Source organism: Emydura macquarii, unplaced genomic scaffold, assembly GCF_026122565.2.
Source record: "Emydura macquarii macquarii isolate MOO-44397 ecotype Brisbane River unplaced genomic scaffold, CSIRO-AGI_Emac_v2 contig_306, whole genome shotgun sequence".
Taxonomy (NCBI): domain Eukaryota; kingdom Metazoa; phylum Chordata; order Testudines; family Chelidae; genus Emydura; species Emydura macquarii.
In genome coordinates, this window is record NW_027130443.1 from 1,808,733 (window position 1) to 1,832,129 (window position 23,397).

General features: G+C 62.2%; 3 protein-coding genes across 3 annotated transcripts; 1 reads left to right on the forward strand and 2 right to left on the reverse strand.

Annotated features, from left to right (window-relative positions):
• Positions 1-351: 351 nt before the first annotated feature.
• LAMTOR4 (late endosomal/lysosomal adaptor, MAPK and MTOR activator 4) lies at positions 352-3,373 on the forward strand. The gene is made up of 4 exons (XM_067556862.1): positions 352-399; positions 1,030-1,110; positions 1,318-1,435; positions 2,380-3,373. Exons 1-4 carry the CDS (start codon positions 397-399, stop codon positions 2,475-2,477), a joined length of 300 nt encoding a protein of 99 aa, XP_067412963.1. The 5' UTR covers positions 352-396; the 3' UTR covers positions 2,478-3,373.
• An 862-nt stretch (positions 3,374-4,235) lies between these two features.
• Positions 4,236-8,539, reverse strand: TRAPPC14 (trafficking protein particle complex subunit 14). Its single transcript, XM_067556616.1, is given in 12 exon segments — positions 4,236-4,367; positions 4,370-4,398; positions 4,777-4,970; positions 5,301-5,455; positions 5,595-5,758; positions 6,112-6,194; positions 6,403-6,550; positions 6,682-6,802; positions 6,937-7,023; positions 7,169-7,298; positions 7,378-7,473; positions 7,716-8,539. Coding segments are annotated over 12 exon segments (1,710 nt in total). The 5' UTR covers positions 8,097-8,539; the 3' UTR covers positions 4,236-4,245.
• Positions 8,540-9,810: 1,271 nt separating this feature from the next.
• On the reverse strand, positions 9,811-19,485 carry GAL3ST4 (galactose-3-O-sulfotransferase 4). The gene is made up of 4 exons (XM_067556676.1): positions 19,358-19,485; positions 16,668-16,781; positions 11,392-11,719; positions 9,811-11,266 (listed from the first exon to the last, which is right to left on the reverse strand). Exons 2-4 carry the CDS (start codon positions 16,775-16,777, stop codon positions 10,451-10,453), a joined length of 1,254 nt encoding a protein of 417 aa, XP_067412777.1. The 5' UTR covers positions 16,778-16,781; positions 19,358-19,485; the 3' UTR covers positions 9,811-10,450.
• Between the last annotated feature and the right edge of the window lie 3,912 nt (positions 19,486-23,397).

A 23,397-nucleotide genomic window follows, 5' to 3' on the forward strand; every position in this document is an offset into this window, starting at 1 on the left:
GGTGGAGGGCAGCTGGTGGCTGTTGGGTCGAGCTCCCATGAGCCCCTGGGGCGGGTGGCTGTTGGGCTCCCATGAGCCACTGGGGCTGGCAGGCGGCTGATAAGCTCCTGATAAGCATTCGCGACGATGACTCATTAATATTCATTAATCACCTTATTAATATTCACGTGAGGGCGAGGAACCGGAAGTTGCCCAGACCTTCGACCCCGCCCGTGAGCGGAGAGGTCTGGGCCAATGGCCGCGCGGGACTCCAAGAGGGAGGGTGACGGACAGCGAAGAGGGCCAATAGCGCTGGACGAGACGGCCAGTGCGCGGGGGGGGGGGCATGGGCGGGGATAAGAGGGGGGCGGGGTGAGCCGTCAGCTGACGGTGGCGACTCTTGGTTCCCGGAGCGACATGGTGAGTGGGATCCCAGGCCTCCCGCCTTGCATAGGGCGGGGCCCTTCCCCCCCGGGGCTGGGGGTCCGGGCCCTATTGCATGGAGCTGGGGGATCCCCGATTGCAGGGGGGCTGTGGTGGGGGATCCCTATTGTAGGGGGGGCCTGTCCCTCTCTGACGCTCCCTGCCCCCCACGTCTCAATGGGGAGGCCCGTGAGCCCCTTTCCTCCCTGCCCCCCCGAGACGCCCCCTCCGGCTCTGTCACGGCAGCGGGGCTCGCCGGCCGCCAGGGAGGGAGAGGTGGCCGGAGAGGGGGTAACACGGGGCCTTTCTTTGCAGCCGGCGGCGGGAGGTGGAAGCCGGACCCACAGCCTGGGGAAAGTTTGTTCTTAGGGGGCTGGTAACTAGGTCCAGGGCCTGTTTGCTGGGGGGCGGGGCGTGTGTGGATGCTCCCTCCCTGACACGTTTTAATCTAGCCTGGAGGGCTGTGTGCAGGATCCACTCCCCGTGACCAGGAATCCATTGCAGGCCGGCCTGTGTCCCAGGGGGTCCCTCTGTCCCCTCAGGATCTAGGAAACTGCCTTTCGGCTCCTTCCTCCTGCCACTGCCCCACACCGGCTCTGCTCTGTAACCCCTCTCTTCTCTCCCCAGACCACGGCACTGACGCAGGGGCTGGAGCGGATCCCGGACCAGCTGGGCTATCTGGTGATCTGTGATGGAGCTGTGCTGGCGGTCAGTGCACAGGGGTGGGCAGGACTACTGGGTTCTCTCCCCAGCTTGGGGAGGGGCATCTGGTGGGTCAAAGCAGGGGGAGCAGCTGGGAGCCAGGACTCCTGGGTTCTGTACTCAGTTCTGCCACTGACTTGCTGTGCAGAGTTGGGGGCTGGGGGGAGATGAGTCCATCTCTCTAACCCTGGCCTCGCCTCCCCTGCTCTGCAGTCGGCTGGTGACCTGGAAAATGATGAGCACGCGGCTGGGGTGATCTCGGAGCTGGTGGCCACAGCCTGCAGCTTCCGGCTACAGCGTGGGCCTGACCCCCCCTTCAAACGCCTCTCAGGTGAGTCTGCAGGGAGGGGCCCAGGCAGGCTTTGAGCACTCTCCATCGGGGAGGAGAAGGTGCTCCTGGGGGGCACAGGGAGAGCATGACTTGCTGGGTGGGGTGCAGAGGTGCCCTCCCACTGGGGCTGGAGTCTCTGGGGTGGGGAGGAAAGGGGAGTGGGTGCTATAGGGCTACCCCACTTGACCTGGCTATATGGCTTAGCACCCCCACACCCTACAATGCTCCTTCCCTCCCCCAGCTTCGTCACCAGTCCCCAGGTGTGGTGCTAAACCCCCTGCTCTGGGACAGTCTCCAGGACCCCTGGGTCAGCCACGCGGCCTCCCCCCTCCTGAGAGTGATGCTCTTGCTTGCTCTGCTCACAAGTCCCGCAGATGGTAACAGAGAGGTGCAGGGCCCCGTGCCCCTCACCCAGCCTGTGCCATGTTTGGGCTCTGGCTCCTTCCTCAGGCAGTTCCTGGATGAGAGCCCTGAGCCAGTCCTGTCCCTCTGTCTCCGGCTGCTGTCTGTGCCCAACCCCCTGCAGAGGTGTGGAAATCCTCCTCCGCGCCCCCCTCCCTCCCCCCCCCCCGGGTCCTTGGCTGCTGGGTGCCCACGTCCTGGGGACTGGGTTTTCCGTAGTCATCTTGGCTGTCTTGTCTGAGAGCAAACCGAGTCCTTGTTTCCCCATGGGGTAGCCATGCAAAGTACAGGGGAAACTGAGGCATGCGTAGGACTTCTAAAAATACTAGAGAAAATTTCCCACTGGGTCACACACCCATAACAGGCCTCCCCTATGCCAGGTTCCCATCAACCCATGGGCTAACAAAGATGTCGCCTTTCCATCTCCTATGAGCCTCGAGCAGCAAGGGTGGTGCTGTGTCCCCCCTCAGGCAGATGCCCCTAACAGTCTCTCCCCAGCCCCCCAAGGGTGGAGGGGTTCTCATGGCATCTCTCTCCTCCAGTGGTGTTTGGGGAACACACCTTCCTGGTGACCATCTCAGGCCAGAAAATCTTTGTGGTGAAGCGACAGAACCATGTGCGGGAGCCAGTTGCTGTCTGAGCTGCCACGGCTGGGGGGAGTCGCCGGCTGAACGGCAGTGGCTGGAGGGGTTCATGCTGGACTGCAACCGGGGAAAGGGGGGAGGGTCCACCTGAGTTCCTGACCTGGCCTTTTCTTGGCCTGTGGGGGGACCCCCGTCTCCCTGTAGCACCTGCCGCCACTGCTACCTCAAGGAAGCCTCTGCGCCTGGCAGGGGGGGTCCCCCACTTCACAGCCCTGGCTCCCCCAGCTGGGCTGGGCCTGGCTTGAGATGCCCTCTGCAATTACACCTCACCTGGGGGGACAGGAAGGCAGTGGGTGCCTGCAGCGGGGGGGGCTGCCTGGAGATGGGGGGGGGAAATCTTGTCAGAGGCCTCGCTGTAACTGGGCAGAGAATAAAGTGTCTTTCACAGCTACTCCCTGGCGTCTCCTTTCCTGGGGGGAGGCTCTGGGGAAAGCAGCAGCCTCTGTTCCCTGGGGGAGGGGATGGACCCCGCAGTACAGTGACGCTGCCCCCTCCAGCCAGGCACGAAGATGGGGCTGCTCCTGTGGCTTTAACTCAGGACTTTATCCCCTGCTCCATTCAGCCCCTGATGTGACAAGAGCCACAGTTCCCATGTGCCTGCCCCAGCCACTGTAGGCCATGGGGGGAGGGCAGCTTCCCTGCCCTCTCTCACAGCAACAGGGGGGGGGCACGGCTCTCTACCCCGAGCGGTGGGGGGGAGTTGGGCCCTTGGCTGATCTGGCCACCAGCGGTGGGCCAGGCGCAACCCCCCACTGCTCCTGCATGCAGCCACCAGCCAGGCGCTGCCTAGCTCTCAGGCTGGGGTGCTGACGCAGCAGGGGCCTTTTTCCCCTCCCGCTGGCTCCCCAGACACACAGCGAGGCTGGGCCCAGTTCCATCCCAGGCGGTTTATTCACAGACCTGAATTGCAGCCAGTTCAGAGACAAATAAATAACAAAAAACGTAAAGTGCAAGGGGTCCCCTGAGTCTCCTGCACCCCAGCAGCAGGGAGGCAACAGCCCTGGGGGCCCCAGCCCATGCTACCTCCCTCTCCCCCCCCCCCCAACAGCAGTGGGGAACAAGGGGCGGGACCCTGCCGTGGGGCAGTGCAGGACTGGGCTAGGCACCTTCCTTCCCTAAGCGGGACAGGGGTTGGCAACGTTTTTCCAGACAGCGGTGGGAGGGGATGGCCCCAGGGGCTGATAGGAAGGAAGGCGCTCATTGTTCCAGCCCAGCCCAGGCCCAGCAGCACCATGGGTCCCTGCCGCCTCCCCCCCCCCCCCCCCCCCCCACAAAGCTCAGGAGGTTTGGTGGTCCCCCAAATTAAAAAGGCAATGCAGGAAGCAAAAGGTTTTGTAAACAACGACTGGGAACCAGCAACAAGACATGTTCACCCTCCCCACACCCAGTCTGGGGGGGCAGGAGATGACCCCCTGGGCCACTCCCACAACCAACAGCAAGGAAATACAGCAACATGCCCCAGCCCTACAGCACTGCCCCAGAAAGCAGTTCTCACCCTCCTTCCCTTTTATGTCCCCTCCACCCCAATACTGGCCTGCTGCGCTCCTGAGGTGGCGGTTCCCCCCACATGCAGCCCGTGGTCCCAGGACTCCAGGAACTTTAACTCCGTGCAGAAGCAGCAGCAGCGGGGCTGAGCAATGGGGGGTTTTGTCCCTGCAGGATCCAGGCAGGTGAAGCAGCACACAGCAATGGGGAGAGGCTGCTGGGGACAGGGGTGTCCCAGGATCGGAGGTGTCCTGGAATTCGGGGGGGGGTTTGGCCTCTTCACTTGACGGGCTCCACCACCAGCACCTTGCACTCGCGCTTGGCAATCTTGTCCAGCGACAGGACCGTCTTCTCGGGGGGCAAGTAGAGGGGGCGGCCCACGGGGGAGCCCACAGGGGGGTGATGGCGCGGCGCTCCATGACGCTGCCTGACCTGCCGGGGGGCAGCAGGAATCAGTGAGGGGGCTCTGCCTCCATTCCTCCCCCAGCACAGCCCCCCTGACACCCCTTCTTTCCCCCCACTCCCCTCCCAGAGCCAGGATAGGATCCAGGAGTCCTGGCTCCCACCAGCAACCTGGGGGGGAAGCACAAATGCTCTCACCTGACTGGCCATCTTAGTGCAGAGGGGCCAATGAGGGGGAGGGACCCAACGTTAGAGCCCCACCTCCCCAGGCTCCACCTCCCTCCTTCCAGGCTCCTCCCCCCTTAAACACTAATCTCTGAGCTCTAAATCTCCCCTGTTGCCCCTGCCTCTCAGCAGCCCCCCACCAGCCCCAGGTTAGCTCCTTGCCCCCCCCCTCCCCCGCCGTACCTCATGAGGTGGCTGCGAGAGGGCTGCTGATGGGAGAAGGACTGGGACCGGCCCAGCCCGGCCTGGTGCCGCTCAACCAGGTCCCGCACAGCTGGGCTGCCGGGGCTGCTCTTACGCGAGATGGGCCGGGCGTCGGGGGGTGGGTTCGAGACACTTGCTGTGAACTGCAGCTTCAGCTTCATGTGCTGGGAGAGCTGGGGAGGGGAGAGGAATAAGGGAGGGAGCTACCACGCCCCTCCCGTCCACCCTGCTGGGAACCCAGGAGTCATGGCTCCCGGTCCCCCCACTCTGACTCACCAGCCCCCACTCTCCTCACAGAGCTGGGGAGAGAAGCCAGGCGTCCTGGCTCCCAGCCCTTCTCCTGCTTTCCCATCAGACCCCACCCCCTGCCCAATGCTGGGGAGAGAACCCAGGAGTCCTGGTTCTCAGCCCCCCCCCAACCACTAGCCCCCACTCCCCTCGCAGAGCTGGGGAGAGAAGCTAGGCATCGTGGCTCCCAGCCCAGAACCAAGGCGTCCGGGTACCTCGAAGAGGCCGGTGCGCAGGGCCTGGAAGGCGACGCGGATGGTCAGGGCGCTGCCCTTGCGTGAGTAGCCCAGGCTGTTCAGGGGCGTGTGGCAGACGATGGAGTCCAGAGCCGCCTGTGTGGCCCGACGCTCCTCGCTGGAGAGCTTCTTCCCTGCGGGGAAAGGGGAGTCAGAGCCGCCTGGAACTGAACCCCCAAGCCCCCGGGGATCCCAGCCCCCTCACCGAGCCCCCAACCCCAGTGACCCCCCCCACCACACAGCGCTGCGCTGCACCCGCCCCCGGCTCCCCACCGGCCGTAGCGCTCTCCGGGGTCCAGACCAGCCGCACGGCCAGGAAGTCCTGCAGGTTGTTGAGCAGAGTGTAGGTGACGATGAAGCGTCGGTGCACGGGCACGGGCGACTCGCAGGCGGCCGTCATCACGAAGCGCGGCCGGTCCAGCCGGATGCTAGGCAGCCTGGGAGACACGGGGGTGTCAGCGCGGAGCCCCTCCCTGCACGGGGCCGCCTCACCCCTCCCTTCCCCCTGCACGGGGCCCAGGGACACCCCATCCACTGCACAAGTGCCGGGACTGCCCCACCCCTCCTGCTGCATGGGGCCCCTGGGACCGCCCCGCCCTGCCCCTCACCCTGCACGGGGCTTGGGACTGCCCCGCCCCTCCCCTCCCCTCTGCCTGCATGGAGCCCAGGGACACCCCACCCACTGCACAAGCCCTGGGACTGCCCCACCCCTCCTGCTGCACAGTGGGCGGGACATTGGAGCTGGGGGCTCCCAGGGCAGGAGGGTGTCGGGTGTGGGGGGGTCTCTCACCTGTAGTGGGTGTAGATGCTGTTGGTGAAGGGCAGTTTGGGTGTTGACCACTGAACCACGGCCACCAGGGGGACCTCCAGACCCTGGGGGTGGGGGAGTGAGTGACAGCCTCACGACCCTCCCCTCACAGCCCCACCCCCCACAGCTGTGTCCAAAACAGCCCCATCCCCTTACTGCCCTGTGGCCCCGCCCCCCCATGGGCCCATCCCCTCCCCTGCCCCATGGCCCCACCCCCTCACAGGCCCAGGCCCATCCCCTCCCCTGCCCCACGGCTCCACCCCCTGCACCCACCTCCTTGGTGTCTTCCTGGGGCCGCTCGGGGGCCTGCAGCTGGAAGAGGAAGTTCTGCTCCTCCAGGGCGCTCAGGGCACAGGGGCAGCCAGAGGCAGCGCTGGCCACACGGCAGAAGGCGCCCACGGGCACCTCGCCCGAGTGATGGCTGTGGGAGGGAGGGAGTGAGTGCCCCTCGCAGACCCCCTCTCGCAGTGCCCCCTGCCCTCAACACCCCATTGTGCCCCCTAGCTTCACCGTGTTCTCCCACCGCTGCCCCCCGGCACCCCCCAGGCTCACCAGACGTCGTCGACCAGCAGCACGGAGCCATCAGGCATCATGGGCAGGTAGCTGGCGTTGAAGTTGGGCAGGATGCGGATGTCCCACAGGGAGATTTCCTCCTGGGAGGAGCCGTTCAGCACTGGGGGGAGGCATTTCAGAGGTGGGGGCCACCCAATGGTGCCTGGCTGTCCCCCAAACTGCCCCTGCCCTCCACCACTTTCTGCTCTGGCGCCCCCCCCCCCCCCCCCCCCCATGGCTCCAGCACCCCCTTACCCTTGAGCACGGTGAGGTATTTCCCGGAGACGTTCAGCTGGCGGCATTTCAGCACCGGGGGCGGCAGCACGGTCAGGATGGTGCTCACTGCGGGGGCGAAGGGCAGGGTCAGAGCGGAAGGGGCACAGTGCCGGGGGCTGCAGGGCAGGACTGAGGGGCACCGTGGGACGGGCTGCGGCTTGGGAGTGAGGAGCTCCGGAGACACGGTGTGGGGGGGCTGCCCGGCACCTACCTTGTGCTTTGAAGGCCCCCTGCTCCTCACGGAAGAGCTGGGCCGGCGCCCGGTTCTGGAGCAGGCGCAGGTACCCGTGTTCCCGCACCTCCGGCTTCTCCTGCTCCCGCTGCCACACGGTCACCACGATCTGCGGGGAGGATGAGGCGTGTCAGCGGTGGGGGGCCTGGCCTCAGCCCTGGTGCCCCTGCCCTCCACACCCCACTCACTTTGGCTTGGACGGTCCCGGGTGGCAGCTTGTCCAGGGAAATTGTCAGGGGGAAAATGACCTCGTCTGTCGAGACGATCGGCTCCTCCACAGGTATCTGAGGGGATGGGGGGCAGCCATCAGCGCTGGGGGCCTCCCAGTCCCAACCCTGACCCCCTGGCTAGCCCAGTCCCAGGGTCCCTCCCCCTCAGTGCAGCTGGTGCCCCTTGCTCCTGACCCACATCCCTCCACCCCCAGGTACCTCTCACTTCCAGAGCCCTATGCAGCCTCCTGACCCCCAAGTGCCCCCCACTCCCACCTTGCAGCCTCCCAGCATCCCCCAATCAGCGCCCTGCTCACCCCTGCAGCCGGCCGCCCCAGGGGTCCCTGGCTGTGGGTCAGCAGGGCCCGGCAATCCCGGAAGAGGCCAGGGGCCGGTGGGGGCGCATCCCCATCGCCCCCCGGCCCCTCCGGGAGCTCCTCCTCAACCCCTGGGCCGGACCCTCCAGGGCTGACGCTGGCCAGGGCAGCCAGAGAGGCCCCCAGCTCCCCCCAGGGGGGCCGGGCACCCCCCGCCCCGGGCCGGCACCGCAGCACCAGCAGGAAGCGCACGGTCTCGCCCAGGTAGAGGTGGTTCCGCCGGGGCAGCGCCCGGTACCGTCCCGGTTCGCCCAGCAGCAGCTCCCGGGCCGGGAAGGGCACCGCCGGGAAGTACATGAAGTAATCGCACTGCGCCTCCATGGCGGGGTGCCCCAGGGGTGCTGGGGTGGGGCTGGACTGGGGGGATCTGGGGCTGGACTGGGGGGATCTGGGAGGCTGACCAGGTGTGGGGCTCGGCGAGGGGGTGTTGGGCGATCTGGGGGGCTGAGCGAATCTGAGGATGGGCGGGGGGGTCGGGGGATCCGTGGGGCGGGGCTGGGCGGGTCGATGCGGCGGATCCGGGGGGGGCTGAGCAGATGTGGGGGTGGGCGGGGGGCTCAGGGGATCCGGGGGTAAGGGGGGATCCGTGGGGCAGGGCGGGAGGCGGGATCAGTGGGAGGGCAGAGCGGGGGGCGATGCGGGGATCCGGGAGTGGGATGCCGGGGCTGGCGGACGCGGGGGGCGGGGATCGGGGCCCCGCGGGGGGGCGGGTCCCGCTCTCAGGGGGTCCCGGGCCGGGCCGGGCGCTGCAGCCGGAGCCGGGGCTGGGCGGGGAGAGGGGCGGAGCCGGAGCCGCGGGAGGGGGGAGGGGCAGGGCGCGTAGCCGAGCGCCGAGCGCATCGATGGGAGGCAGGGCGGGAAGGGGGAGCGCGCGCGGGAAGGAGGGGGTGGGTACGCGCGCGGCGGCAACCAACGGCCTCACGCACACCCCCAGTCACTGACGGCTGAGTAGGGGGCAGGGCCAGAGGATGATGGACAGAGCCTGAGGGCGGGACTTCCTGGATTTCCCCCCCCCCCCCGACGGAGGCAGGCTGTGACGGGTGGAGCCGAGGGCCAATCCCTGCTCCGGGCGGTGCTGAGGAGGACTGATTGCTGCTGTCTGAAAATGACAGACAGGGCCAGAGACCAATTGGCTCCTGGGATGCCATGAGGGGGCTGGACTTCCTGGATTGCCCCCAAAGCCAGGGGTGAGGGACAGTGCCAGGGGTAGGACTTCCGACCCTGGCCGCCTTCCCAAAGACCTGAGGGATGAGGTTCGGGGCCAACCCCAACCCAGGAAGACCCTGAGGAGGTGGGACTTCCTCCTATGCCAGGGCACTGCTAAGGGAATGATGGACAGGTAAGAAGGCTAATTCAGCTCCTTGGAACTTCTGAGGGGGCGGGACTTCCTAAATTGCTCAAAGGATGTTTGACTGTACAGATGGACAAGCTTCATCCTGTAACCATTAGGGGTGTTACCCCACCCCACTCCTCTCCTGGTGTCCTATGGGGGCCCCTGCTCCGGGGAAAGGGAGAACTGCCTCTGAGAGTTTGCCCCTGGTCTGCTTCGAACCCCACTCAGGTCCTGGCCAGTCACAGTGCCCTTACTGCTGTAGGATGGGGGCTTCTATTCACAACAGGGCAGGGAGCGTCTATGCTGCCAGGGTGTGGGAGGGACAGGGGCATAGGGTGTATGTGCTGCTAGATTGGGGAGGGGAAAATCTCCCACTGTCCATCCCCCCACTCCTCTAAATCCCTTTCTCAAACAGACTCCTACTTTATCCCCCCCCTCCCCCCCCGTCACCTTTTATACCTTTCCCCACTCCCCACGGCCCATTCACTCTCTGCACCTCTCTGGATTTGTATTTGTTATTCATAATCTGCTATAATCTGGGTTTTCTGATTTAAATTTTTATAAAAGGAAACAAACTGACAAAATCAGGAACCCTTGAGCTGGGAATTTAATGACCCAGAGGGAGGGGGGCACGGTACCCCCACAGTACAGACCCTTCCCAGCTACAGGCCAGTGATAATAGAATAAATATTGTGCGGATGGAGTTCGGAGATGGGGGGTGGCTCGGGGGGGCCTTGGACCAACCCAGTGGGCCCCAGTCCTGGCTGGCAGCTGCAGCCCCAAAACCCTCACCCAATGGGAAGGAGAAGTATGACTGTTGAACTTGATGGTTGTAGTTAAAGAGTGAGGGGCACTGGCAGAGCTGTGGGGGGTTGGGGAGCCCAGGGCTGGGCTAGCAGGGGCTGTGGGTCACACCGGCAGAGCTGGGGCAGGGAGCCCACGGCTAGCACAGCTTTGAGAGGTGATGAGATTCAGGGTGTGAACCTTCCTTGATGTACCTGGCTCCTCGTTCTGGAGACCGCAAGGGGGCCAGACTCAAGAAGCATCAGCAATGCCACCCATATGGAGGGTCTTGTCTCCCAGGGGGAGTGAGGAGTAGTGGTTAGTTGGGGGGAGCATTGTACCTCATATACCCCGTCTGTCGATACCAGGAGCTGAGACATTGGGGGATCCCAGTGGGTTCTGTCCACCATTCGACCCCCTGTCTGTCTGTGCCAGGGGACCCGATACCTAGGGTCTTCAGGGGATACGTGCCCCATTCCCCCCATCTGTCTGATTCAGGGTGCCAGATGCAGGGGGGGTCCGCACTAGGGACAGAAGGTGGAGCGCACTGGCCCCCCAGCTACTTGCCCCCTCCTCTGTGGGTGGCCATTGAGCCGTTGCCCCCGAACTGCCTGGCGTCCAGAATGTCCTTGTACTGCAGTTCGGGGGTGACCAGGCGGGTGCAGAGTTGCTGGTCGGTGGGCCCCAGTCCCAGCCGCAGCGTGTAGCCCAGGATCTGCACCTGGCCAAACTGGAAGGGGCGGATGCGCTCATCAGTGATACTGGCTGCCTCCATGGGACCCCCACCCTGCAGGCAGCGCTCAGCCAGTGCCTGGCGCCGTTCCCGCAGCCGCGCCACCTCAGCTCGCAGCCGGCTCAGCCCGAAGGCTTCCACGCGGCGCCAGAAGCTGCGGTTGAAGTGGGTGTAGAGCTGCCAGTCCAGGGCGTTCCAGGCCCGCAGGCGGGCGGCCTGGTCAGGCGCGAGGGGGTGCACTGTCTTGGGGCTGCGCCCATTGTGCTGAAAGAGGTCCATGTCCTCTTCCGCCCAGCACAGCGCCTCCCGCAGTAGCACCAGTGACTCATCGAAGTGCTCCATCAGCAGCACTAGCGGGAAGGTCTCGTCCAGCCAGGCCAATGCTGCTCGCACGGCCTTGGGGCCTGGTTGTGCCGGTGGCGCCAGCCCAAAGTCAAACCATTGCAGATTGCGGGCGTAGTGGTTGCCCCGTTCGGCTGGGTCGTAGAAGCGGTTGGGCGCCTCCAGGAACTGGGCCAGCGACCCCACCCGGCGGAAGGCGGGCGCCACCTCCCGGTAGTAGGAGAAGGCAGATTCAGCGAGCGCCCCTGGATCCCGCACAATGGAGAAGTAGAAGCTGTCAGGGGGCACCACTTTCTGCACCTGGGGGAGCGGAGCAGGCAGGAGAGTGGGGCACAGGCAGGGTACCCCCAAATCCTTCCTCCAGAGTCCCCCCCCCCAAGCTCTCCCCACACCCCCTCCCAGCTTCCCCCAGCCCCCGGCCTCACCTCGGGCAGGTTGAAGCGCATGTGGTGGCAGAGGATGTCGAAGGGGGGCCCCCCCGGCTGGTAGCCCTTGACCCGCCAGGCACGGAAGGGGTTGGGGTAGCCAAACTGGTAGCGGGGGGGCAGGGCGAAGCGCAAGCCCTGCGTCTCCCCAAATCGGTGCAGCAGGTTCACGATGCTGCTGCTGCCTGTCTTGTGCGTCTTCAGGAAAACAATGTGGCGTCGGGGCTGGCAGGGCGAGGGGCTGGGGGGGTCCGGGCTAGGGGTGTCCCCCTCCTCACCAGCACCCCAGGGGAGCGACCACAGGTGGGGCAGCTGGTCCGGGTAGCCCCTGGAACAGAGGGGAGAGGTGAGAGATGAAGAGAGACTCCCCTGAGCCCCAACCGTGGGGGATTCCCCCCCGCAGGGCTCACAGTCCCGACCCCCAACCATGGGGGATTCATCCCCCTCCCCTGCAGCTCCTGACCCCCAACCATGGGGGATTCCCCTCCCAGGGCTCACTGCCCCATCCAAACCTTAGGGGCTCAGAGAGCCCCTCACAACCCCCTTCCCTTCCCTGACCCCAGGGCACAGATAGCTTCATAGCTTCCAAGGCCAGAAGGGGCCATGCGACGGCCCAGCCTGACCCCTCTATAGCCCCAGTGGTGGCAGGGAATCGGGCCGGTGAGTGGGACCCAGGTGATCCAGCAGGCACCCCATGCTGCAGAGGGTGACCTACCCACTAGGGTCCCTGCTGATCTGTGCCCGGCAATTTCTTCCTTGTCCCAGTGACCCTGTGGGTGTGAGCCAGCCCTGCCAGCCAGCCAGAGCATCCTGTGGACCAGCTCACAGCACCGGCCCCTCCGGCCCAGCTGAGCTCTGATGCTTCAGAGGAGGATGGGGAAAAAAACCCAGATGGTGCATTGGAGAAAAGACTCTGCCTGACTCCTGCAAGATCATCGAATCCTAGAGACGTCATGCTGCAGGGGACCTCCAGGGGTCACCTCATGCAGCCCCCGTGCTGAGGCAGGGCCAGGAAACCCAGCCCAGCCCTGATGGGGTTTGTCTGACCGGTTCTTAAAACCCTCCCGCGAACCCTCCCTAAACAGCTAGACAGTGTTCCCTAACATCCAACCCAGCTCTCCCCTGTTGGAGGGTCAGCCCATTGCTCCGTGTCCTGCCCCAACGGCCCTGGAGAGCAACTGAGCCCTGTCCTTTTGTAACAGCCCTTCCCAGATTTGAAGACTCAAGATTCCCCCTCAAGCTCTTTCCTCCACACTAAACACGGCCAGTCATTTTGACCTCTCCTCCCAGGTCGGGTTTTTTAAACCGTTGATCATCTGGGCTCTCTTCAGTCTGTCCTCATCTTTCCTAAAGCGCGGGGCCCAGAATTGGCCCAGTCCCCCAGCTGATGCCTCAGCAGGGACAAACAGAGCAGGACAATCACCTCCTGCATCTTACACGTGACCCTCCTGCTAATATACCTTGGAATGAGATTAGCCCTTTTAACAACTGTGCCCCCTTGTTCGCTCGTATTCAGTCTGTGATCCCATCTTACCCCAGATCCTTTTCACCAGAACTGCCGCCTTTAGCCTCTTATTCCCCAGTTTGTAATTGTGCTTTTGGTTTTTGCTTCCTAAGTGTAGTGCTTTGCATTTGTCTTGATTGAATTTCATCTGAGGCATTTCAGACCAATTCTCCAATTTGACGAAATCACTTTGAACTCTGATCCTGTCTTCCAAAGTGCTTGCAACCCCTTCCAGCTTGGATCAGCTGCAGATTTTATAAGCATCCTCTCCACTGAGTTATCCAAACCATTAATGAAAATACTGACTGATATCTGTCTCCTTTGGGACCCTGCTAATTATGTTCCCCCAGCGAATCATTGATAACTACTCTTTGAGGCTGTTCTTTCAACCGGTTATGCACCCATCTTCCAGCAGTTTCATTTACACTGCATTTCCCTAGTTGGCTTATGAGAATGTCATGTGGGGCTGACTAAAATCAAGATCTATCACATCTGCTGCTAGGCCAGTAACCCTCTGAAAGAAGGAAATTACACTGCATTGGCTGATTTGGTCTTGACAAATCCATACTGGCTATTCCTTATAGCTCGTTAGCCTCCAGGTGCTCACCAATGGATTGTTTAATACTTTGTTCTGCTATCTTCCTGGGGATCCAAGAGAGGCAGACCCGTCTGTCGTCCCCTGGGTCCTCTGTGTTCCCAAGTGCCATCTTTGCCCCTCTCCAGCCCTCTGGGACACCTCCCCATCCTCCAGGAGTCCCAGAGATCATCGCTAACGGGTCCGAGATGGCACCAGCTAGCTCCTGAAGTAGCCTAGGCTGAATTGCATTAGGCCCTTTCAACTCGAATACATCCAGCATATCTACATGGTCTTTAGGCTCTTCTCTCCCTAGCTCGGCTGGCGTTCCTTCCCCTTGTGAAGCCCCACGGCCAAAGCCTAGCAGAGAAGGGGTAACTGTTCCCACCGGTACCTTGGGTGCACATTCACTGCGGATGCTCTGAGGATGCCGGGAATCTTTTCTACTCGAGGCTATAGCTGGGAGATCCCTGGCCTGGATGATGACGGATGTCAGTGTCACCCTGAGTGTGACTGAAGTTTGGGTAAGGGGCCCTGGAGTGAACCGTACTGGAAAGGAAAGAGTTCATACAGGTTATCTGAGCTGGCAGCTGGTAGCGCTTTTCTGTGCCTTTTCCTTCCCCGGCGTGTTTGTAAGGGAGCTGAGCAGATGCTGGTTGTTACGGCATGCGGCAAGATCGATGCAGCGGAGAACAACTGGAACAAGTGAGTTTGAACTCGGAGCGGAGCGGCCACAGTGGAATGATGGAGCTGGTGTAAAGTGGAAGCAGCAGCAGCTCAGTCTGTGGAGAGCTGTGCTGGCAGTGAAGGAAAAACACCTGAATGGGGAGGGTCTCCGAGCCGGTCTCCATCATCTAAGAACCCCAGGACTCGGTTGCTGTGTCGCAGCTGAATGTCGCTATGGCAGGGTTGATAGTAGACCCCTGAATGATCTAAGCTGCTTGGCCCCCGGGTCTCCTTGGACTTCGCAAGCAGCTGAGCAGGTCGCTGCGAAGGGGGCCCTCGGTGAGGTTAGAGCTGAATGCCAGAGCTTCGGGGGCAGTGTACAGAGCAGAGCAGCTGGCTTCTGGCAGGGAAGGGATTAGGGATGTGCAGAGCATGGGCTTGCATCCCTGACCATCTTGGGTTATTTACTGATTGATTAATTATCTGGCATATGCAATCCGGTCAAGCCAAGCCACGGTGTCTCCAGGAAGCTGAGTCATTTTCCAGGCCTTAGCAATATGAGGCATGGTTTGTGGCTGCCCACATCGGCATAGTGGTCTACAGCACAAATTCCATGTCCGGTATGAAACTGGTTCAGAAGGCTCCATTGTCTTCGCACTAAATCAAACCCGCATTGATGCCAAGTGGGTCCAAGACACGATATTTATTTGTCACTTTCTCTGCAGACCGTGAAGCTCATCACGCATCCTATACTGTACATCCCTCACCTGGGAAACTTTTCCATAACAGGTGCCGTGAGAGCAGACGACTGTGTGGTGTGTGAAACAAGTCTTTAATTAAGGGCAGAGGTGGCATATCACGCAGTTTCATCATGAGCTTTGCCTCTATGGCGCAATATTGCAGAGAACCGGTACCCATGGTAAAGGAGTAGATGTAAATAATACGCATGGTGGAAAAACAGGTAATACCCAGCGGGGCTTGACCTTACGCAGTCAAGCCAGAAGAACTGAGCTTATTTCGTCAACTAGGTGCAGCTCAGTGTCATTTAGCAGTGACTCCGAATCCCATGGCCAGCCATCTGCTGATGGTCGCCAAAGCTCCTGTTGACAGAGTTGCCGAACAACACATACATGATGAGTGGTGACATTCTCTGTGGAGTAATCCAGCCGATAGTAAGGTGGAGCCATTCCCTAGTCTGGAATTGGATAAAGGGCTGACTGATTTAAAAACAGGGACCATCTTGGGTGACAGCCATTGATTGATGGGGTCCTGTCCTCCAGGAACTTCTCCAGTTCTTTTTGGAACCCAGTTATCCTTTTGGCCTTCACAACATCCCAACAGTAAGTTCCACAGGCTAGTTGTACAAACTTCTTGTTTGTATTAAACCTGTCTATTCATTTCATCAGGCGACCCCTGGTTTTTGTATTATGTGAAGGGGTAAATATCACTTCTCTAGTGACTGTTTGCATACCACTCATGATTTTATAGACTTCTAGCATATTCCCCCTTAGCCATCTCTTTCCTGAACTGAACTGTGCCAGGTGGTTTAGTCTTTCCTCATGTGGGAGGCATTCTACACTCTGGATCATCTTTGTCGCCCTTCCCTTAACCTTTTCCAGTTGGGATTGTCCTCAGGCCCTGGGGTAGTGGCAGGAATTGTCATGTTTACCCTGTCATTTCTCTTCCCTCTCCCCAATAAACCTCCTGTTTAAAACCTTCTGGTCACTACCTGCAAAGTGGGGTCACCAGGCAGCACTTGAGCTGGAATATGTGTGGGGGGAACGTTGACCAAAACAAACCTTAGAGAGTAACCTTGGCATCTATATCTCTGTCATTCTGGGTGCCATTGCTAGGCAATTTATTCCCCATTTGCAAGCACAGTGACCTGCAAGGCAAGCAGTAAACACTTCAGCCTTCATGATGCCATGAGTCATTAGCTCTCCTTCCCCGCTATGTAGTGGACCTACGCTTTCCTTGTCTTTCTTTTGCTCCTAATGTCCTGCCTTTTCTGGCCCGGGCGAGGTGTAACTCGTTTTGCGCTGCAGCCTGGCTGAATTTGTCCCTGCCTGCTTGTGCTGTTCTTTCATTCTCCTCCGAGTTCATCTGTGTTTCCAGTTCTTGTAGGGTTCCTTTTTGATTTTCAGGTCATTAAAGAGCTCCCGATGGTGCCATAATTGCCATGTCCCAATTTCCCTATCCTCCTACCTTTGGTCAACGTTCCCTCTCCTTTCATGCTCTCTCTTTGCCCACTCCCCTCAATTTCTTTTCCTCTTAGAGGCAGCCCAGAAGCATGAGACTGGATGAGAATCGCTGGTTCAATACCCAGCTGAAGGTGATGAGGGCCACGCAGGCCAGTCCCACTCTCCCAAGGCCCAGCAAGGATGGCAGTGGAGAGGGGGGTTCGCAGGTCCCAGGCCAGCTGGGTTGCTGGCTCCTGGAAACCTTGCAGAGAAGCACCCCCTGGCCATAGGTGGTTCCCCTGTGTGGGCATCAGGGGAGGCGCAGTGACCCAGCGGGAGCCAGGGGACTCACCTCCTCTGGAAGGGTGCCCGCAGCAGCTGCATGGTGAAACTGATGGTCACGCACACGGCCAGGGCGGCCCCGAGAACCTGGAGCCGGCGGCAGCCAGGCAGCAGCTTCATTTTCCTGCTGGGACAGAGGGGTCAGTGGAACCCAGGCATCCGGGCTCCCAGCCCTCCCACCCCCTCCCTCAACTCCTGAACATTGCTCTCCTCCCCCTTATCCCATCCTGACCTCCCCTTTCCTCCCCCATAGCCCAATGTGCTGTCACCTCCCCTTGCTCCCTGCCTGGCCCCCTGCCTGGGCTCCGTAGCATCTTCCCCTGGTCCTGAGACTGGACCTACATTTGGGCCCCAGAATCGTGGCCCCAGGAGCTGCTCAGCTCCGCTTCCCTCTGGTTCCCAGGCCTGGCCCCCCTGAGCTCTGCCGGTGCCCCTCACTCCTGACCCACAGCCCTCCTAGCCCATCTCTTACCTTCTGCCACTGATAATCCCAGATAGGTTGGCCCCTGCAAAGACCCAATATCTGACTGTCCCGCGGGCTCCCTCCTGCCCCCACAAGCTACAAATTTACCATATCACATGCCCTGCCCCCCCACACCTGTCCCCAGGGCCCCAGCCGCTCCCTCCTGTGCACACAGCCTGCCTGGCTCCGGCTCTGGGTGATAAATGACGTAATAAATGACGTGGGGAGACAAAAGAAAACTGAAAGAGTGTGGCAGTGTCCCCACCGGGGTCACCCCTCCCTGCCAGGGGAGAGCCCTTCCTGCCCCTCCCCCCTGCAGCACAGCGCCACCTAGCACCCCACTGGGGCATGGGGCCAGCGCCAATTGAGAGGGCAGCCGTCTGTCCTTGCCTGGGCTCCAAGAGATGCTGCTCAGCTTCCCAAACAGTATGTGACTACTTCCCAGATGGGGCAGACAGCCAGACAGCTCTGTCTCTCTCACTCCCTCTGCCTATTTTCATGGGCTTCCTCTGCAGCACAGCCCTGCCGGTGTCACTCACTCCCGACCCGCAGCCCCTGCTAGCCCGCCCCGGGCTCCCCCAGCTCCGCCGGTGCCCCTCACTCCCGACCCGCAGCCCCCATACTCTGAGACAGGGTCCCACTCGTCCAGGCCCGTCCTGAGCCCGGCAGGAAGGAAGGCCCCTGCCGGCCCCGCAGAGACAGACCCAGGTGTGACTGGACAATGGTGGCCGGTGCAGCTTCCTCCTTCTCATCAGGGTCAGAGTGGGGGCTGCAGACGCTGGATCGGGTTCAGGCCTGGAGCGGCCCTTGAGCCGTGTGTCTGTCCCAGGCTGGTGGAGGGATCCCCTGTCTGGCTGACGCAGCCGCCCTGACACCCGACCCCCAACCCGTGCTAAGCTGCCAGCCCAACCCAGCGGATTAGCTGGGCCCTCCCCCCACAGATGGGAGCCCAGGGGTGAGGGAAAGGAAGAGCAGAGACCAGTCTGCCTTCCTGCTCCAGACGGGCCGCTAGGTCCGTGGCTGTACCCCATAGGGGGGTGCTATCCGCTCGCACGCCATGCTTGCCCCAGTGCAGGGCGAGGGGGCAGCGCTATGGGGTGCTGCGCTATAGGGAGCGGAGTGGGGGTGCTCTGGGGCGCTGCACGGCAGGAAGAGGGGTGGGGCGCTGCGCTATAGGGAGCAGAATGGGGTGCTATGGGGCACTGTGCTTCAGGGAGTGAGGTGGGGGTGCTATGGGGTGCTGCACTAAAAGGAGGGGGATGGGGTGCTATGGGGCCGTACGCTATAGGGAGCGGGGCAGAATTGGCTGCATTTCATCCCCCAGCATTTGGGTCCCATGGTGGTTGTAGGCAGAGGTTGGGGGGGTTCGGGGTTGGTGGGAGCTTGGAATCTAGGGTGACTTCCTGGCATTTGGGGGACAGCCGGGGCGGAGGGGGCCCGGCCGGCTGGTGCCCAGGCAATGGCTCTGACCAGCTAGCTCCGGGCCCTGGATTTTGGCCCCTCCCTTCCACATCTGGGTCCCATTAGGGAACCGCAGCCCCAGACCGGCCCCCTCCCTGCAGCCAGCCAGACTGGCCCAGGGTCAGTCCCCTGCCCTGCCCTGCCCACCCCCACAGCCCAGGCAGGGACCCCACCGGCAGGGGGGGTCATGGGGAGATGGGGGGCAAGCTGGGGCTGGCAGCTGCTTATCCACTCTCATCCGTGTCAGCAGAGGAGCCCCCGCCCCCACAGCTGGAATTTACAAACCTCTCCCCAGATGTTTATCTGGGTGACTTCATCATCTGAGTTCCACCCAGCCTGAGAGGGGACGGGGTCACATGGGAGGCCACCCAGGCTCCACTGCCCCTGGTAGGGGTGTATCTCACCCGGACTGGGGGCAAGGGGACCCCTGTTCAGGGCAGGGTAAGCCAGGCGTGCCTAGTTCTTGTATCATTGAGGGGGCATCAAGGACCCCTCAACCACCCAGCAATGGGCTCCTTCCTCCCCAGCCCCTCAGTGGGCACCTCCCTGCCCTAAGGGGGCGTCCCCCGAGATCCCCTCACTCTGAAAACAGACGCCCTTGGCTGGGGCGCCCCACCGAGAGAACCTCAATGGGATCACCCCCATGGGGCTCAGCATCCACAAACCTCCGACCTCCTGAATCTCCCCCAAGCCCTCCCCCAGGTCCCACCTCTTCAATTGCCACTCACCACACCCCCCGTCTGTCTGTCTGTCTGCAGATACCCCCAGGTACTCACTCTGCGTTGAGGGGCGATTGGAGGAGGTTCCTTCAGTCCTGCTCCCAGCGGCCGGGACCCCCCATCCTGGGGGGGAAAACTGTCCGTGAGGTCTGAGATCCCCCCCCCCCCCCCGTCTGTCTCACTCCCTGCAGACTTCTTCTCTCTTCTAACTTTTCTTCTCTGCTCCCTTTGTCTCACCCCTCCTACACCCTTCTATCCCCTGTCTCCACCCCTCTTCCTACGATCCCTCCTCCCCAGGAGTGATGGATTTCCCAGCTGTTCCCAGGATCGTCCATAACAAAAGTCCCATTTTTGAGGGAGGAAATGGGGTAAGAAACGGCTGGCGGGAGCCCCCCTAAAACCTCCCCCACCCCCACCCACTTCCAGCTTGTCCTGACTGGCCAGGCTGGGGTGTTGGCAACCAGAACTCGAGGGCTGGGACTCCAGCACCCCCAGCTGTCTGTGCCCCTGCCCAGCTGCCCCCCCATTCTCCTCCCTCCTTTCCAGCCAAGCGGGTTTCATCCCCAGAGCAGCTGGCAGCTGGGGGTGGAGCTGGGGACAGGGGCTTAGCCCGGTGGGGGGAAGATAGGGGGACGCAGCCTGAGAAATCCCACCAAACCAGAGGGAACAAAGCCCAGAGCAGGCCAGAGACGCCCAAGTGGCCCCGGTTCCTGCCCTCCACATCCCCCCCAGCCAGGCAGAACCTGGCAGACAGACAGACAGAGCCACAGGCTCCGACAGGCAAAATGAGAGACATGCAAAACCACACAGCTCCGAGCACACGCCCATGCCTCCAGGCGCTAGCCAAGGCAGGCAGAGCCAGACCTTCAGGGGCCATCCCGCAGAGATGCTGGCCAGGGACTTTACTCATATTTAGGGCCCCCACATGGGGGGGAAGGGCCCACTTTACTGGGGCCCAGAGACCCGGCCCAGGCTGCAACCCCCATCACCAGGAGGAAAAAATTGCGGCTAAATTGTAGCTGGTGCCTGCGGATATTTCTAGGAAGGCATTTCCCTGTGCCCGTGTGTCCATTGCCCAGATCCGGGGAGCTCTGCACATCTGGGAGATGTGAGACACGGGAGGGGCTGTGTTACAGGTCTGCACTGGGCCCGGAAAAACCAGCCTTGGGCCTTCGTCATACTCTGGAACCTGTCCCAGCCCCCACCAGGGGATGCGCACAGCACACACGGGCACACATGGGACGCACACACAACATAGCATATAGGCACACACGGGACATGCACGACACAAACACACAGGGCATACACCTACAGTATGACAGACGGGTACACAGGGGACACACATGGACACACACGGGAATGCACACACAGCATGACACATGGACACACGGGACACACACAACACACGGACACACATGGGACATGCACATGACACAGGGACACACACCTACGATATGACAGATGGACACATGGGACACACATGGACACGCACAGCATGACACAGGGACACACTGGACACACACCTACAATATGACAGATGGACACACAGGGGACGCACACACAACACAGCATATGGACACATAGGACATGCACACAACACGCCACAGACACACATGGGCACGCACACGGACACACACACAGCATGACGCACAGACGGGATGCACACACAACACGGACACACGCCACAGATGCACACATGCCATACGGACACACACGGGATGCACACACAACACGACAAACTTTGAAGCGGTGGACAGTAAGAAGCTGCAGGGCCTATGCCAGCTGCTCCTGCTTGGGCGATTCTGCTGGCGGACGAGGTGGGGGCCAGGTTGTGTTCCCCTGTGCTCACAGATGGATGCGGGATCCCCCCATTTCAGCCCCCGCCCCAGAGGTGGCCTCGTCTCAGGCTGGGTGGGACCCTATGCGTTACACACAATTCCCCTTGGGCCCTGCCTGGCCTGGCCTGCCCTGGGAGGGGGATGCTACTGTTTCCTACCCAGCTGCAGGTTTGGGAAAGTCACTGGGGCCTGAGTCTGTTCCCAGCCAATGCAGCTGCTCAGGGCCGCAGAGAGCCAGCCCCAGGCCTTCCGGCTGCCATGGCCATGCCCTCCCCTGCCCCGTCCGAGCTTCCCCTGCCTCTGCCCGGATTCCTGGACAAATGGGGCTGAGGGAACCTGGCCCTGCACTCACAGATCTTATTTCCCAGAAGGGATCCCTCACCCTGTGCTGAGATGTGGCCCCACTGGAGTGGGGCGTGTGCGCCGGTTATTGGGGACCGCTCGCACTGAGATGCGGCCCCTCTGGTGTGAGGGCTGGTTATTGGGGACCCCTCGCCCAGTGCTGGGACACAGCCCCTCTGGGGTGGGGTGTAGGAGCCAGTTATACGGGAACCCCTCGCCCGGTGCTAGATCATGCCCTCCAGTCAATTCTGCCCCTTAGCTGAGCCCCGCTTTCAGCCCCCCTGCCCGGAGAGCCAGACCTGGTTCTCCCAGCAGCCAACACATGCACAAGGCTCCTTTGTTCTTTGTCCTGTGGCAGGGATTCAGTGACACCAGACTCCAGCGAGGGGGGGTCTCTGGCATCTCACTGTGGGGTGACCTTTAATCCCCACTATTGGGGGTCACAGAAGGGGGCTTCGCTGGGCCCGGTACCAGCCCTGTGTGGGGCTCCCCATGTGGGGCTCTGATTCCCCAGGTGCCCTGGTGCAAGGCAGGTGTGGACAGGACACAGGAATGGGAGTGCCCCACAGTACCAGGGACAGTATGGGCAGTGGTGGGGCAGCACCGAGCAGGGAGTCCTCTCTGCAGACCCCCACAGCCTGCCCACTGGGGGGGCCTCTAATGTGCCACCAAGGGCCTGGTCTGGCAGTGAGAGTGGGGAGAGGGACAGCAGGGGGAGACTGGAGGGGGAAACCCCACCCTAGTATGGGGGGGGTTGATTATCATCTATCCCCATACACCCTTCCACCTATCCGTCTGTTTACAAACACCCCCTTCTCTGTCCATGGATCTGTCCCCACACCCCTGTCTGTCTCCCTCTCTGGGAGCAGATGGATGGATGGATGGACAGGGTGTCTGCCTGGGAACGTCACACTGTCCCAGGGCAGCAGCGGGCAGGGAGGCAGCAGGACATAGGACAGGGATGGCGCTCAGCACAGGCAGACTTTAGGGCCCCCTGATTTATCAGCCTCCCCCCCCCCCCCCCCCCAAGTCCCTGTCAGCAGACTGAACGTGGCCTCTTCAACCAGTGAGTCAGGCTGGGCCGGGTGGGGATGCATCTGGATTTGGGGAAATGAGGCAATTCGTATTTTTAGGAGGTGAGTGGGGGTAAGGGAGGTCCCCAAATTATTCCTTCTTAAGGCCTCTACTGGCCTCTGGCTTGGGGTGTATGGAGAGATGGGGGGAAAGCGGTGGCTGGTTGTGGGTGTATGGGAATAGATGGGGGATGGGAACAAGACACGCCCTGGGCTCCCTGTCCCCCACTGAGATAGACCCTGCTGCCCCCCGCCCCCTGCTCACCAGATGCACGAACAGCTTCTAGCTGTACCACCCCCGGGGGGGCATGGGCAGTTCCTGGGTCCTAATGCCTGAATATGAAGCCTGGGCTGTCAGGGGGCTGCGGGTCGGGAGTGAGGGGCACAGGCAGGGCTGGGGGGGGGGGGGGGACCAGGGCCGGGCTAGCAGGGGGCTGTGGGTCGGGAGTGCGGGGCACCGGCAGAGCTGGGGGGCCGGGCTGGCAGGGGGCTGCGTGTCGGGCGTGAGGGGCACCTCACTCGCAGCTGGGGGTCAGATCTGGGCGGGCAGGGGGTCGGGAGTGAAGGGCACCGGCCCCCATCCCCACGCAATAGGGGGGCGCTAGGACCCTGCCGCCCGGCCCCATTGTCTCCCGTCGGGGCGGACAGGCGGCGCTAGGGCCCCGCGGACGCCGCCGGCGCCGGCTCGCGGTCCCATTGTCTCGGCTGCTGTGCCGAGTCTGGGCTCCGCGGTTTCGCGGCGTCTCCGTCTTTCTCCGGCCCGCGCCGCCTCGCCGCCGCCGCGCGCCGCCCGCTCCGGGTCGGGCCGCTCTTCCCCCGCTCGCGGGGCCCTTCACCTCGCGCC

Coding starts and splice junctions, on each gene's coding strand:
- GAL3ST4 (XM_067556676.1), bottom strand. CDS start 16,777: ATGAAGCTGCTGCCTGGCTGCCGCCGGCTCCAGGTTCTCGGGGCCGCC. Junction 11,720..16,667: donor CGGGCACCCTTCCAGAGGAG/GTGAGTCCCCTG, acceptor CCTCTGTTCCAG/GGGCTACCCGGACCAGCTGC. Junction 11,267..11,391: donor TGCGCTTCAACCTGCCCGAG/GTGAGGCCGGGG, acceptor CCGCTCCCCCAG/GTGCAGAAAGTGGTGCCCCC.
- LAMTOR4 (XM_067556862.1), top strand. Junction 1,111..1,317: donor GTGATGGAGCTGTGCTGGCG/GTCAGTGCACAG, acceptor CCTGCTCTGCAG/TCGGCTGGTGACCTGGAAAA. Junction 1,436..2,379: donor CCCCTTCAAACGCCTCTCAG/GTGAGTCTGCAG, acceptor TCTCTCCTCCAG/TGGTGTTTGGGGAACACACC.